General features: G+C 42.3%; 1 protein-coding gene across 1 annotated transcript in view; it reads left to right on the forward strand.

The window, feature by feature from the left end:
* KIF13B (kinesin family member 13B) overlaps positions 1-16,865 on the forward strand; it is a 123,777-nt gene that overhangs the window by 89,003 nt on the left and 17,909 nt on the right. Inside the window, 9 exon segments of the mRNA XM_030945113.1 lie at positions 656-711; positions 1,664-1,788; positions 2,898-3,074; positions 4,555-4,647; positions 5,906-6,058; positions 7,358-7,435; positions 7,914-7,967; positions 15,255-15,372; positions 16,284-16,417. Of these exon segments, the coding sequence (XP_030800973.1) occupies positions 656-711; positions 1,664-1,788; positions 2,898-3,074; positions 4,555-4,647; positions 5,906-6,058; positions 7,358-7,435; positions 7,914-7,967; positions 15,255-15,372; positions 16,284-16,417 (988 nt within the window).

Below are 16,865 nucleotides of genomic sequence, written 5' to 3' on the forward strand. Positions count from 1 at the left end.
GAAACATTAAAAAAATATCAAGTTCTTGTTAGAAACACATAACTTTCACATCAGTGTGTTTCATTAGATTTGAAAACAGAGGAGCTTCAAGAAACTTGCTCCAGGAAAAATCTGGTTTGCACCAGAGGAAATGTTCAGTATGTTTCAAGCACTTTATATATTACAAGACTCCAGCCTGCTCTTGTTTACTATTTACCAGTTTTGGCTCTTCAATATGTTTTGTAAGAAAGAGTAATAATTGTGTGGAGTGGCAACATCAGTGTTAGTTTAAAAACTTTAAGACTGGCTTTTCTGATTCCCCATTTTCCCTGTCATCACTAAAGTAGAGAGGTTTGCATTTCATGAATGTGTGTGTCAGAGTAAATAAACTTAATTTTGCTATGAGCATTTAGGAGAGAGAAAACACTTCAGAAAGCAGAGGTCAAAGAAGATAATAATTCTAAGAGAGCTGATATAAAAGAAATACTAATTTATTTGAGTCTCTTGGAATCTGCAGCAGTAAATTAAAATAAAAGAGGTTTGCCAAGGTTATCAATGGTCTGGCTAAAAATTGCAGACTGAATGCAATGTCCTGGGGGTTTGGACCACCAGGGACGTGTGCTGGGTAAATCTCTCTTACTTTAAATGCCACCATTGTCCCGGTCTTCTATTTTAGGACTCCTGTGGCTGGTATGGAAACTCACATTCCTGTTATATTCCTTGACTTGAATGGTAAGTGGTCCTTAAGATGGCAGAGTAATTTGAAAACAAACTTTGTCCAGCAAGTGAGGTTTCAGAATTGAAGCAAGCTCTTAAAATTAACAAAAGCCTGGAATGGCAGGTGGATTTATTGGAGAAGTGCCCATTTTTCCTGAAACATAATGCTTAATGTTTTAAAATAAGCAATATTATGTATGGAAGGAACCACAGGGTTTTAATAATCCCCTGTTTCAGTGCATCCCAATGCAAGATCCAGTTTGAACAATGTATTTGTCACATGCTGCTGCCAAAGATGGGAAGTTGGAAACAGGAAGCCCCAAAAACATCCAGGGAGCAATCAGTTAAATAAATCCTGGCTAGGATGTTTAAAAGTAAGTTAACATTTGGATGAGAGGGGTCAGGTGACACTCAGCCTGTTGGGAGCAGACCTGGGCTGCAGTCCTCTGGCACTGGTGGTTTGTCCAGCTGGGACAGCACATCCATGGATCCAATGGCTTCAGAGAGGAGCTGGTTAATAATTCATGGGCAGGGACTCCAGCCAGGACAGGCCGAGCTTCTCAAAAGCCAGATTAAGAGTTTGTTTAGTCATGATCTAAAAGTACTGTGTTTTCTCCTGTGCAACCAGCAGCTTATCTTAACAGCACCACATATTTAGTGCCAAATGAGCTCACTGCTGAAAATCCACCTGTGGGCAAGGAAGGGGTGTTTGCCACGGGGGGGGAGATTCCTGCCCTTTATTAGGCATATTGGAGTCTGTGTCCCCAAATCTTTGTGCACACTTTTTGTATAGAAATTGGATTTTTTTTTTTAAGTGGAGCAATGCAGCTTTAATTTTGTTGGTGAAGTCTAAGTAGCCAAGGTGCGGAGCTGGGGATGAAAACGCGAATTCATGACTTGCTGATGTTTTTTAAAAAGGGTGATTGCTTTGTGTTTCCTCACCTTCCACATCCCCTCCCGTTTGCAGCTGATGACTTCAGCTCCCAGGATAACCTGGATGACCCAGAGGCAGGAGGCTGGGATGCTACTCTGGTGGCAGAGGAGGAGGAGGAATTCTTTGAGCTGCAGATTGTGAAGCATCACGACAGTGAGGTACGGGAAGCTGCAGACCAGGGAAATTCAGTCTTTTAATTGTTCTTTTTTATATGTCCACATGTGAAAATAATACATCAAATAGGTCATAAGACTGATAAAGCACTTTTTTCTCCTGTGAGCAGCTGTGTTTTCAAGGAATATTCCATAGGAGTATAACCATGATTTGGAAAATAGTAGAACTCAAGGATCTTCCTTCATCCAAACATTCCAAAAACCTGAGATTCAGTTTGTATTTAACCAAGCAAAATCCTTGAGCAAATTAGAGTACAAAAGCCCCAGCTGAAAAAACAATCAGTCTTAATTGTTAACATTTTTACCTCTGTGTTGTTACTCATTATCCTCTATTTTGCCACATAACTCATAGTTTCACAACTTCACAATTGTTGGTTTATAATTTCTACTATTATGTTTAGAATCTCTGACTTATTTTACTTCTTAAAATTTTGCTTCTTTTTCTAAAAATTTTTTGGTTTTTAGAGGAGCTTTATTTCTGGTAGTTCTGTTAGGGATTTTTTTTGGTCCTGATTTGTATTTAGAGCCTGGAAATTTGGCTACCAGCCCATTTTTCTTATGGCTTGAAGATAAACCATTTAAATCTTCATTAATACTTATATTTTAACATGCAAGAAGAAAAATTCCAGCTTTTGCTGTATTGCTAGAAAGGCTTCAGCAAAGTTATTTCTCAAATACAGAGGGGAGAATTTTTGTGGTGTGATGGGAGATTTCCACTGCAATCTCTGTTGCTCTCTGGTTTATCTTAATAAATTAGGCCAAATGGTCCTGCACTTCTGCATATTTTATAATTTATTTGCAATGATCCTGGGTATTCAAAGATCTTTTTTCAAGAGGAAATGTTCCAGAGTTTGAGCAAGTTGGCATTTTTAATCCCAACATCTTCATTTGGCAAACTGATCTTGATTTTTAAATGGCCTCTTCTAAAGTGCAGGGATTTTTTTCTTCACAGGGAGCAAAACGGAGAAGCCGACTCTCAAAATTTATGTATTATGTATTTTTGCTAATTATGCTTAATTAATTACAGTTAATTATACACCTAATTATGCTTATTAGAGGATACATTTATTTTTTCCCCCCCCACACTTTTGCAGGTGAAAGCAGAAGCCTCGTGGGACTCCACGGTCCACGACTGCATCCAGCTCAGCAAGGGGAGGGCGGCGGAGGAGAGGGTTTACCTGATTGTCAGAGCCACTGTCCAGCTCAGCCACCCTGCAGAGATGCAGCTGGTGCTGCGCAAGCGCATCTGTGTCAATGTCTATGGCAGACAGGTACAGCTCCTGCAGCCCTTCCCACCTCCCAGGACTCACATTCCCTCCTCTCTCCCCCCGTCTCAGCCCGGTTGGAAGCGCCGGATCAGCGGCGTCCAGCGAGGCTTTGAGCTGCCAAGTTGTTTTCCTGGTATCCCTTGTGTTCTGGATGATGACACAGCTTGTTTTTTAAGGCATCTAAATATGAGAAATTCATTTTTCTCTTAACCACTAAGTGCTTTCTCACTGGAAAAAGAAGAGTGAATTTCTTGTGAGCTCGGAGTTTGTATTTTGCATAAAGGAACTTCTGTGTTTCCCTAGCCCTAACCATTTATATTTACACCTCCAGGTATTTAGAAATCACCTAGAAGTAGTTGGAAGAGAGATCCCTTGTGTTAATTCACCAGAGTTAATCACTCTTGGTCCTTTATGTTTTCCAGCTGGTGCTCTTACAATAGTGTGTAGGTGAGAGCAGGGTGTTTGATAAATGGCAGGCAGTGAAGTTGTCATTCCATTTGCAGCATCATGCCCTGAAAATAATATAAATCCTGAGAATGATGGGGGAGGAAGGAGTTTGTTCAGCACTGTCTGAGAATCCAGCCTCCCCTGGCAGTGATAATGACAAAGCAGAAAGCCTGGATTGTTATTCTGGTTGCACGTCTGTAGTTAAAATCTGAAGCAAGAGCAAAGAGAAGAGGTGTGGTCACACCCAGAAACCCTGAAGGCAACTCCCAATGCTGGAAGTAGAACCCCAGTTCGTGGTGCTTCCACCAGGCAGAAGCTTTTTCTCAGCAAGGGAAGAGCAGTGAATTTTTTCTCATGTGGAATGGGAGACTGTATTGAACAGATCAATTGAATGTGCCAATAATCACAATCGGGTGAAGTCTTCATCAATTCTGTTTTCTACAGATTTAGTCAGTGCCGTTTTTTTACTTTCATCCGACACAGAATCTTTGGCTTTCTTCCTGTTTTTCTAAAAACCCCCGTCAATAACCTTTCCTGGGAGTTTGTCTCAGCAGCATCTTTGAATGACTCATCTCTGCATTAATTCAACAGTCCAGTTCTTAACCCTGCAAGGCGCCAAGTCAGCATAAACAATGACCATGCCCCTTAAATCATTCTTCATAACGATCTCTTTGGTCAAGAATTTAATGTCTGTACTTGTCAATATTCAAGACAAGTCACCTAGGGCTCTGTCAGGAAAAAAAAAAGCACCTCTGAAAGCAGCTGATGCTTGGTGAAACAAGTCACCTTGCAGCAAGGAAGGAAGTGACTCCTTCTTTGTATCTACAATAAGCAAGCAAATGATTTTTCCCAAGTTGAAATCTTTGGCTCTTTATTGGTTAGACTTTGGAGTTTGGGCTTCTTTCATTGTGAGCTGTATTTATTTCAGCTGGAATCTGTTAATCCACAGCTGGAACCTGTTAATCCACATTTTCCTCATGTTTATTTCAGCTGGGATCTGTTCATCCACATTTGCCTCGTGTTTCCTCCCCAACAGGGTTTTGCACAGAGTTTCCTCCGAAGAATGTCACCCCGAAGTTCCATCCCTGGCTGTGGCGTCACTTTTGAGATAGTCTCAAACATTCCAGAGGTGAGGAGGAAGCCAGAGTGTCTCAAATTGGCCAAGAGCCTCCAATTTTGTGCTTTTCCCCCTCATTTTGAACGTGCTGGCTCTTGCTGCTGCCAGCATGAACTGGGGTTTGTAAAAGATGGAGCCTGTTCCTTTACATGCTGTGACTTAGCAGCAGCCTCTGTCTCATCAGTGTCACTGTGTATTTTGTTGAGTGAGCATCTATTTGCTCAGGTCCTTGAAGAGGCAGTTTGAAGAGAGATGGGAGGAAAAATGGGCAGGTGAAGTACCTGCTGCGGGGAGCACGAGAATCTGTGGAAAAAAATAACAAAGTGGCTTTTTCTCAGTAATGTCTTTATGCAATTCTTGATTCCTGAGCATATTCCCAGTTAGATGCTAATCCTTTCTTTCCAAAGAGATGCTCTATCAGGGCACTTGTGAAAACATTAACACATGAAGAGCCAAAACTCTGATTGCTGCCTGGCTCTTTCATGTTCTGCTGCATTTTCCACTCAGTGTTGAAATGCTTCTCAAGCAATGTTCTATTTTTTTTCTTCTTGCAGCTCACTTGAAATTTTGTTTTCCTCTCAGGTTAGATAACGCCCCAAATGTGCTCAAGCACTTTTTAATTATGAAATATCTGAATGCAGCCCTTTTGCTAATTAATGGCAGTGTCTTGCTGTGAGCCTCTCAGAAAGAACCCAAAAAGCCTCAAAACAATAACCACATACAGCTTGAGATGTCTGTGACACTGGCAGGAGCACCTGTGCAGGTTGCATGGCACAAGGTGTTTATTTGGATCAGAATCTTAGATTGGGTATTAGGAAGAAATTTAGAATAGATATTTAGGAAGAAATTTAGAATAGGTATTAGGAAGAAATTTAGAATAGGTATTAGGAAGAAATTTAGAATAGATATTTAGGAAGAAATTTAGAACAGATATTAGGAAGAAATCCTTTTCCCCAAGGGTGGTGAGGCAGTGATTGCCCAGAGAGGTTCTGCACTCCCCATCCATGGAAGTGTCAAAGGCCAAGTTGGACAGAGCTTGGAGCAACCTGGGATGGTGGAAAGTGTTCCTGCCCAAGGCAGGGGGTGGAATGGGATGAGTTTTAAGGTTTCTTCCAACCCAAACTATTCCATGATTCTCATCTGCCTCTGAGCTTAAGGACAAGCAGTGCTGAGCTGATGCCGTGTGGTTTAAAAATGCGTTTTCTCTGGGAGTGACGTGGGAGATTTTGCTTTTATTTTAAAGTTCTGCCCTCTCTTTTTGCCTCCCCAGGATGCTCAAGGGGCTGAGGAGAGGGAGGCGCTGGCCAGGATGGCAGCAAACGTGGAAGATGCAGCTTCAGCTGACTCTGAAGCCTACATTGAGAAGTACCTGCGGAGTGTCCTGGCCGTGGAGAACATCCTCACCCTGGACCGGCTGCGCCAGGTCTGGCTGCAGCAGGGAGTGCTGAGAACACTCTGTGCCATCCAAACACCCTCCTGAGTGCACACAAACTACCCAGAAACCCCAAAACCCACCCCAGTGCACACCTCAGCCTCCCAAAGTGGGCCTGTGGCAAAGACCCAGGGGAGCAGAGATGTCCTTGCTCAGCTCCAGCACGGATGGGGCTGGGAGTTCCCTGCTCAGGGCTCAGTTCTGGGGGGCTTGGTTTGGTTTTAAGGCTGTTCCTAATTCTGGTTCAGGAAAAGGAGTTGTGTGGCCTTAGCTTTTGTGGTGGTGTTCACAGGGGTCCCAGGATGAGGGAAGAGACAAGGATCTGACTCCATGTTTCAAAGGCTTGATTTATTATTTTATGATATATATTATATTAAAAGTATACTAATTGAATAGAAGAAAGGATTTCATCAGAAGGCTGGCTAAGAATAGAAAAAGAATGAATAACAAAGGCTTGTGACTGACCAGACAGTCTGAAACAGCTGGACTGTGATTGGGCATTAATTAGCAACAACCACATGAGACCAAGCACAGATCCACCTGTTGCATTCCACAGCAGCAGATAACCATTGTTTACATTTTGTTCCTGAGGCCTCTCAGCTTCTCAGGAGAAAAAATCCCAAGGAAAGGATTTTTCATAAAACATGTTTGTGACAAGCTTTTGCTCTCCGAAGCTCTACCAATAGTTTCTGCAATTGCCAGTAGAATTTTTGTCATTTTGCCCACATTCTACTTTGAATTCACCAAAGCCATCCTGCCAATAAAAAAAGACATTGATTGGGTTAATTTTAACTACTATAACTTGATCTGTTTACCAGGAAAAACACAGGAGAGAAAAACATTTGTTGAAAATTGTTCTCCTGGATATAAATTATGCAAGCACAAAGAGAAAAGTTATGCAAAACAAGCTGGAGCTTGTGGCTGCCCACTATAAATTCACAGGGAAGTGTGATGCACTTTAAATATTGAAAGCAAGTTCCCTGTCATTTATAATTAGTTTAAAGGATTAAAATAGGAGCACAGCTAGGAAAGAGAGTCTCAGCCTTTGCATCTCTGTCATCTCCTAGAATCAAGACTGCAAAATCCTACACGTGCCAATCAGCAAAATACCAGATGTTAAAATTTATCCATTCATAATTTTAGCTGTGTAAACTTTACAGACAGCAGCCTGTGCCACAAGGCAGCTCAGAAACATTTTACTTGTATAGACAAAGCTATCCTGGGATGTTCAGAGCTTTAATTCTTGCCAAATACACTTATTTTCTTCCTTTTGCTCTCTGTGACTGCCAGGAAGTTGCTGTGAAGGAGCAGCTGATGGGAAAAGGAAAACTCTACCGCAGGAGCCTGAGCTCCCCCAACGTGAATCGGGTGAGTTCTCCCTGCTGGCATCTCCAGCAGCCCCACTCTTCATTCTCAGGTCCTGGAGTCATGGAATAGAGCCATGAATTTCCTTCTTTCTGACCCCTCTGTGCTCGTTTTTTTTTTTTCCCTGAACAATGGATATTTTTCATTTCCTTTCCAAGTTGAAAGGTTTTTTTTTTTCTTTAGAAAATTTGAAAACAAGTTACAAGTATATGCTGACCTTAAGCTTTGTACCAGTGTTGTGCATAAAAATGAGACTTCTACCCAAAATTTGGAAAGAAATCATTTGATAGAACTGGTAATCAAACTGTCAAATTCTGGCTCCTCCCAGGTCAAGAATTAAATTTTCACGTTTAATTTCTTGGATTTTGTTTCTGCTTTAACCACAAAGCTGTTTGTTTTAGCCTTACTAGTCAAGAGGCACAGTTACGAATTTTTTGAAGATCTTGTTAAGAAATAATTCTGCTTCTTTTAACTCTTCCAGCTTTCTACAAGCCGCCAGGATTTAGCCCCCCCTTATAACCTGAGCAGTAACAGGGTGAGTATCTGCAGATCTCCTGGGAAAACTGGGAAAAAAAGGAAATTACTCTGCTCTACCAGTGGTTAGGAGCATAAATGGGAAATATCTGCGAAAAATGGGCCACCCCCATGTGCTCCTGGGTCCTTGGGACAGAAATAGGTTTGGATGTGCTGCTCTGGGCCTCTCTGGGGAAATTCCCTGCTCTTGTCCCAGCCCCTGTGGGATGCTCAGGAGCATTTTACAGCTTTAGAGCTCTTCCAGAGCTTTCACCTGGGTGGAGGGAAAAATTCTGGGAGAAAGGAAGAGTTTTGGGTCCATATGTCAGTTCAAGTCCACCTCTAGACAGAGTAAAGGCTGTGAAGGAAGTCCTTGATCTCCCAGTGGTCCTGATCTTGTGGTGGGTAATAATCCAGCCCATTTCACTCCTTAAAAACACCACTAGAGACCCAAAGCATTCCCTTAAAAGGTGACAAATTAAATTTAAGCTTATTTTCCAAATCCTAGATCAACTGAAGGATCTCCTCCTGATAGATATTCTGCCCAGCAAGCGTGGAGTCATTTTGAGGGGGAGAATCTGGTGGTGACAAGGCATTTTAATGCATAATGCAGTTGCACAGAATAATAGAATTTTGATGTAGTGCTCCAGCATTGGTTGCTAAATCTGCTACATCTGATCCATGGAGAGAATGCTAAAATATGTGCAGGTGATAAAGTGTTTGTAGCAACTTCTGCTTGGAGAGAACTGTGGGGTGTTTCAGCACTGTAAGGTTTTTAAAGCAAAAATTAAAGATTAGGATTCTTAATGATTTCTGTTTTTCTCCTCCCTTCCCCTCAATGATTTCTCTCATTGCATGTTTCAGAGTCCAAAGGTCCCAGCAGAGGTAATGCATTAGGTCCACCTAATGAGTGGGATAATAATTTTTATCTCACTATAAAGTTGATTTTGCTCACTCACACGCTTTTATTTCCTGCTTTGAAGATGCTGCTGGTGGTGCCTCATTTGCATAGCACAGAGCAAACGAGTTTTTCCATTGAAATGCTGTCATTAATGCAGTGTGAACTGGTACAAAGCAGAGAACTTTTCTCCTTGGGTGCATCTGATGGGTTCTTACAGAGCTGGAGCTGTTCAGTGCCATTTCTCACAGATTTTTGGACAGGGTGAAGTCGTTGCAGAAATAACTCCCTCTCAGCTGAAAAAAAATAGACATGAAAGCAAGCAAATATCTAAATATCTGCCAGTGAATATTAGCCTGGAGATGAGATAAACATTGAGACTTCCTCTCAAATCTTGCGCAGCCTTTATGGCTTTTATAGTTCAGTGTGAGCAACTCTTGATTTCTGTGAACAAATGACTTTAAAATAATAATTGGACCAATGGAAAACATGCTTTTCTTCAGTTTTGTGGTAGTGCTCTCAGAGGAATGACCCCTTTTCCCAAGCTTTGGTTAGCTGGAATTGTTGGCAGTGGTTTGCATGAGGTTTTGCAGCTCTTGGCCATGGCTGTAGTTGCCGCCAGAGACTCTGTGCTGCAGGAATGTGGAGCTGAGGTGGTGGAGCTGCTCCCTTTGCTTGCAGTGAGCTTCAATCCAAGGCACTTGTTCCTCAGGACATGGAGATGGGACCTCCCCAGCTGGGGATTCCTGGTTTGGAAGGGATCTCTGGTTCCAGGCCACGTTGGACAGTGCTTGGCACAGCCTGGCTTAGTGGAAGTGTCCCTGCCCATGGCAGAAAGTGGAATTTAAATTTGGTGATCTTTAAACCCTCCTAACCCAAACTAGTCTGTCATGCAACGATCCAGTTTCAATAAGATGAGCAAAAGCTTTTGTAATCCCAGTGAAATATTTAACAAATCTTTAAATGTCCCTATAGCACCTGGACATCACAGAGCTCACAGGTGAGGTCAGTCCTGTCCAGTTTGGCATAAAGGACCTGAGAAGAGCTTGACAGGCAGAGTTTTGGTTAAGCTGGATGTCTTTGTCCCTTAGTGAGAAACTTGGTGGCAAAGAAGTCTTGTCCAGCAGTCATGGATTGTTATTCTATTGTCATTTTACCAGGAATTGGGTGTTGTTTATTATAAAAAGCCAGTCCCAAATAAGTGATTTAATGTATCGCAGGAAAGAGCAGTCACAGGACAGTAACAACACCTGAACTGAGTGCAGAATATTTTGCACATTCCAGAATATTTCTTTCCTTAACTTTTATTCCATTTCTTTATTTCTCTCTCTAATTGTTGTTCCTTGCATCCCTGCTGCCTTTACCATGGAATTTTAGCTCAGGAAAGGGCTCCTGAATCTCATTCCTCTATGTCAAGCACCATCCATGCTGGTAAAATCTGGGATTTGTTCCATTCTCCATCGCTCAGAAGAGCCAGGACTCATTCCCCTGTTAAAAAAAAAAAAAAAAGAAAAAAAAAGAAAAAGTTTTAAACAAGAATATTCTATGAGTTGAAATAAGAATTAAAGATGGTGTCAATGCAACTACAACAGGCAGCTCAGGAATTTCAAGAATTAAGGCATGGATTCATTTTGCAGCCTTTGGCATTAAAAACATGGATGGGTGGTGATATCCTCCTGAAGAGCTGGAAAATCCTTCTCCAGGACTGGAGCAGAGGTGTGGGATTGGCACATTTGGGGGGAAAAAACACCTTAAAGAGTATCCCAGTGTGCTGAGAAGCACAGAGGGATTCCAGGGAGCAGGATGGCTCACACTGAGCTCTGCATTCCTGGGAATTTTTAATTTCTGGATTTACTTGAGAAGAGTTTTGTGGACTTTCATATTGTCAGCAAGACTGACCTGGACCTCTAGGTTCTGTCTGCTTGCTTAAATGAGAAAAAGGCAATTTTTACTGCTGTTATCACTGCAGATGTGGTATGGGGAGAGTGAGCTGAGTTTGATTTCTCCTTGCACATCAAGTGATGCAGGGGTATTGTCTTAGTCTTGATATCAAATACAGGGGGTGAATTTTCATGTTCAAGGGGGCTTTTGTTGGAAATTTAATTCAGAATTAAAAAACTGAGTTGACTAAACTGGATTAATCAAAGGTACAATGAGTGGAAGGCACCTCTGAGCTGTTTTACAGATCAGACTAAATCACATATCAATGAAAAATATCACAGGTTGCTCTTAAAACACCTCTGACAAGAACCGTTTTGTCTTGGACAGTTGTCCTTCCTTTCCCAAAGGCCCAGTATTTGTAGCTCAAAATCCAAGTAAGACAAGGTGGTGCCTTTCAACCTTCAGATTTTTCTGGGAACCAGAGTTTTTTTCAGCAAATTGATACTGTGTAGATTGAACTTGAATAATCCTGCTGTTCATGAGAACAAGTGCCTTTTGTCCCAGCTGTGTGTCCCAGCTGTTTGCTTGTGTTCCAGTGCTCCATGGTCACCTTTTCCTAAGCCTTTTCTGAACTGCTGAAATAATAAAACACAAGAATTATTCATTTCTCTTACCCAGTGGCTGCATTTTAATGGTCTGTCAACTTCAAGGAAAGATTTGTCAGGTAAAGCCTGAGATGACTTAGGTAGTGATCCTCCCTACCTGCCCTAGAGGTTTTGTGCATGAAATAAATCCCCTGGGGTTTTTCATGGAGGATGTGTGAGAGAAGGGAAGGCAGAGGAGAAGAAGGAGAAGGTTTTGTAAAAATAAACCGCTTTATAAGCAGCTCTGCATTAAAACACATCAAGGGACGTGCAATCTTCTGGTGGCTACTTGGATTTGTTAAATTAAATCACTTGACCTCTCTTTGGTCACTTGGCAGAGAGCAAATATATTCATGAAATGATGACTCCTCTGGGCAAATGATTTATAAGCTTCCTCTCTTTCTCTCACCACCCTTCTTGAGAGAGAAGAGATTCACAGCACTTAAAAAATAATAATAATAGACTTAAAACTTGTAGTGGTGCATGCACAAAGCAACACAGGAGAGTGCTGGATAACATCCAGATGGGAAACTTGGAAACTTCATCAAGTTAATATAGTTTATAATTATTTTTATTTTTATTTTAGTGAGATTTACATGGGTTATTTTTCAATACAGCTTAGTAAAATCATTCACGAATTACCTTTTCCGTCTGCACAGTAGTTGACACTTCAGTTGTCTCCAGTATTTTCTTTTCCAAATGTTTCTCCACCTGTTGCCCTGACTAACCTAATTTTGATGGTTTATTGTCATCTCAGAGTTGAGGGTTCCAAATCTGACCTTCAGGTTAAAACTCTGATCTCTGCACTCTCTCCAAAGCAAGTAAAATTCAAAAACCCAACACGCCTTAAGTAAACAACCACACAAATCCTTTTCTCATTCCTATTCTCAGGACCTTCATTTTATTTCTCCTGGCAAAATACTTAAAATTATTAGAAAATGTGGTCAGCTATAGTATCAAAGCTGAAGCAAAATTTCTAAGATCCTACAATAAAAAGCCTTTTCTTACAGAAAAGTCACCAAATGCTGCCATTCTTTCTGTGCAGGATGAATATTCTGAAAGGGTTCTGCTGGTTCTTACCTACTCCATTTTCTCAGCATTCCCCAAACAGGGTTAGAAAGTCAAGATATTGCTTGAAACCATTTTGCTGTTGGAACAGTCAGTGAAGGGCACTTCTGACTCAACAGATCATGACTCAGAAAATTATTTAGTTGCTCTTTACCTGCACTGAGTCCCTGTTGTAGTAAGCTATGATACTCTTGAGTATTTGTAATATTCTTTCTGTTTCTTCTTTTTCTGTGACCTCCAGGAGCGCTTGAGCTGGCTTGGCTCAAGATGTGGCACCTTGATCCATTTGTCTTTAAGTGGATCACTATCCCAAGATCCAAAAGGATCACTAATCAAGTTTATATTCTCCAAAAATGAAGCTTTCAGATGCTTTTCACTCTTCCATAGCTCTTTTTCCTAATCCAGTGCCAACATCAACCAGGCTGATGGCAGACTAAGCCAGGAGGCAACAAAACCAATATTTCAAGATTATTTTGAGTCTTGTGCTATTTGGTTTGAGTTTTCTATTTTTTATTAATCTCTGCACATGATAAGGCAACCTGAGAGAAATCGGCACTATCAGAAACACGAAAGCAAAAAAAAAAAAATTTAAAATAAGAGTTTGGGGATGAGGAATAGGAAAAAAGCATTTTGTGGAATTTTCCAGCCTCAGACATGGTTCTTGGATGTGTGTAAGACATAAATGAGTTGCAGGTCAAAAATTGATGCTGGAATTGAAGGCTTAAGGCATGAGCAGAGCAGGAAGCTTCCAAGAAAGGTGTAAACACCAAAGTCCTCAAAACCAGCAGATTAACAAACCCCTGCTGCTCCCAGCCTGGCCTCCATCAGCTTCACTTCCAGGATGATGCCTCAGTGACCCCAGACACCCATCACTTATCCCAGATTTGTCCTCCTAGCTGCAGCACTGGCTGGACCTGGAGCAGGAGGGCTGAGGACAGGTCCTGCTCTGCCCAAGTGAGGTTACTTGCTATTCAAAGCAGGAGCAGCTTCCCTGGGACTGACTTATAGATCCAAATGGAAATGATTCTTGCCCTGGGCTGCTCACCATGACCTTCAACCCAGTGGAGAAATCTATTCCTCCTGTCCTGGCTTATTTATTATTTGTGAAACATTCATGACTTCAAGTTCCAGTTAAGATTAGTTTGGCTGCCTGTCATTATTATTACGTTCAAGGTCAGATTAATTCCTTGCATCCAACAGTGGGCAGCTTCTTGAAAAACCACATTTTCCCCCTCTTCCTCCAGGAAAAAATACACTAAAGTTATGGTCTAGGATGCAGCAGGTCCTTCCATCCCTTGTAACTCCTGCACCTTTTTACTGTGAAAATATTTCTCTTCCTGTTATGTATATTTCAAGCAAAATTCAGGTGTACAGTAAAATCCAGATTTTGCACCAACCATAGCGCAACTCTCCACCAAAAAAAAATAAAAATATTAGACTTCAGTTTTTATCAGGGATTAGACTTCAGGGTTTTTTTTTTTTTGGCTGCACCATCCTGTCCTTGCAACCCCTGATTGTGGAAAGGTGAAGCTTTGCAAGCTCATCCTGAGAACATTTTGCCACCTGAACAGGAAAACACTTTCCCACAAGACCCTGACTGAGATTTCTTGGAGAGTCTGATCCTGGGCTTTTTTGACTCATAGGCTCATAAATGGGTACTGAGTTGCCTTCAGGTCTCCTGTAAATTAGGTAAATGAGAAGGAGCTGCTTTGGCAGTTTGATTTTGCATGTGTGCCTGCCTCAGGCATTTTCAGGACAACCCCATGGAATTTTGGTTTCCCTTCCAGCTCTACACACTCAGTTGGTGAAGCAAAACCAAGCCCTGTCCTGCATCCACATGAAACTTCCAGCACAGCCACACCCTGGCCGGTCACTTGGAGTAATCATTGCAGGCAAATTTATAAATTATTTTGCCTAGCAAAATGAGAGAATTAATAAAAAATGGATTTGGACACACAGATTCTTGACCCTCACATGCTGCTGTGAAATGGTGGCCTGGGGTTTCTCTCTGTTAGCCAAGAGGCTTTGTCACTGAGCCAGTTACTGGCTGTGAGTTTGAGAGGAAAGTTCCAAAACCACCGTGGACCTTTGTAACAGCAAGAGAAATCACCCGTGGTGTGTGGGATCCATGGGAGAACCCAAAAAGAGAACCCTGGGATCTTGGGAAGGCAAAGGAGCTGCTCTTTTCTCTGTCACTGTTTCTTCCTCATCTGCACCAGGCTCTTGTAGGGCTGAAAATAATCTTGTTTGATCTTCAAAACCCTAACATGTCCTCATCTTTTTTGTCCTGCTGTCCACAGCTTGGCTATTCCAACTTCCTCTGTCCCAGAAAACTTTGCAGTGCCACAGTTGCTTCCTCTTGATCTGTTTAACTCCTCCTTTCTCTGACTCCAGGCACAAACATCCAGCCTTTAGGTCTTGTATTTCTTGTCTTGTTTAAAGCTCTGTCCTCACCCTTTTTCCTGCCACTGCTTCCACTACTCCTGAGTAGATACACAAAATATTCAGGAATTTTGGGCAGACAGCACCATATTATTTTCACCTGGTTGTAACATACTCAGCTTCCACAACACAGCAGCACAAGTGAGTGAAATATTACAGCTGTGAGGTCTAGAAATGAACTTTTTCTGTGCTTTTATGCTGAGGGTGCTCATCTTTGCAGGGCTGGGTCTGCCAACTAAAAGCACCTCTGGGGAAGGGTCTTTCCTCAGCTCTGGCACTCTGAGCTTGGCAGAGGGGCTGTGCAGGGTGTGTCAGGATTGGTGTGCTCCTGCTGTTGTGCTAACTTGGAAAAAAACCTCTTTTTTCCCCCCTCTAGGGTCGATGGGAGAGTCAGCAAGATGTGTCCCAAGGTGCCACAAACTCCAATAGAGGCATTAGTCCATCTCGTACCTCCCTGCCAGGCTCTGGGCAGCAGAACCACTCCCCTGATCCAGGTAAGGCTTTTCTTCAGCTCACAAAACTGCCCTGATCCAGGTAGGGCTCTTCTTCAGCTCACAAAGCTCCCCTGATCCAGGTAAGGCTCTTGTTCAGCTCGGAAAACTCTCCTGATCCAGGTAGGGCCCTCCTATAGCTCACAAAACTCCCCTGGTCCAGGTAAGGCTCTTCAGCTCACAAAATTCCCCATATCCAGGTAAGGCTCTTCTACAGCTCAGAAAGCTCCCCATATCCAGGTAGGGCTCTTCTTTATGTCACAAAACTCCCCTGGTCCAGGTAGGGCTCTTCTTCAGCTCACAAAATTCCCCATATCCAGGTAAGGCTCTTTTTCAACTCAGAAAACTCCCCATATCCCGGTAGGGCTCTTCTTTATGTCACAAAACTCCCCTGATCCAGGTAGGGCTCTCCTTCAGCTCTGAAAACTCCCCTGATCCAGGTAAGGCTCTTCTTCAGCTCACAAAATTCCCCATATCCTGGTAGGGCTTTCCTTCAGCTCCCAAAACTCCCCTGATCCAGGTAAGGCTCTCCTTCAACTCAGAAAACTCTCCTGATCCAGGTAGGGGCTCTTCTTTATGTCACAAAACGCTCCTGATCCAGGTAAGGCACTTACTCAGCTCACAAAACTCCCCTGATCCAGGTGCAGCTCAGGGAACTTCCTAAATGTGGGATAAAGTCACAGCTCCTGAGTGTCACTAAAAGTCAGAGAGTGCTTTCCCTTGGCTAATTCTTTGACCACAGAATTCATCTTAGAAAAGAAGTTTTAAAAGTTAAAACTTAAATTAAAACTTCTTTTAAAAATAACTTTAAAAAAAAAATTTATAGAAGGTTTTGGGTCAGCTTTGGGGTTTTTTTCCCCTTTTCCTCCAAAGAATAATTCTTTTCATGTATGAATATTTTGTTTTTCCAACAGGTATTGGTAGCCTGGCTGCTTCCTACCTGAATCCTGTCAAGTCCTTGGTGCCTCAGATGCCAAAGCTGCTGAAGTCCCTGTTCCCTGTTAGAGATGAGAAAAAGGGCAGGCAGAGCTCTCCCCTTGCACAGCAGGTAAGGCATTAAATCACCCACAAAATCCAATTTTGGTGAGTGCTGCTGGGCTTGCTGGCAGGGAGATGTTTTAGAAAAGTTGTTGCAGAGCAAACCAAGCTTTTGATCCATTTCCCCTCCATCCTGTCCAGGGCTAGTGGAGCTGCTGGAACTTATTGACACACGCTCAGCCCATTTGGCTTTTTCCAAGTGCCAGCTCCACTCCCAGGGTGATTTATGGGCCTCCCACTCACAGCAACAATGGTAAAATTTATGAAGGGCACTTAGTGTTGTTTGTGTATTGCCAGGAGGAAAATGTAATTCTGTTTTTAATTCTTTATTTCATATCCCCACCCCTCACCCCAGCTCGTGTCACCTTTTCCATCTTTCTCTGTGTACTTGGGGCAGTTGCTTTTGTTCATTCTTGTCTCTTCCACATGTCAGGGAAGCATTTGATTTCCTTTTTTTC

This window comes from Camarhynchus parvulus, chromosome 3 (assembly GCF_901933205.1).
Source record: "Camarhynchus parvulus chromosome 3, STF_HiC, whole genome shotgun sequence".
In the NCBI taxonomy this organism is placed as follows: domain Eukaryota; kingdom Metazoa; phylum Chordata; class Aves; order Passeriformes; family Thraupidae; genus Camarhynchus; species Camarhynchus parvulus.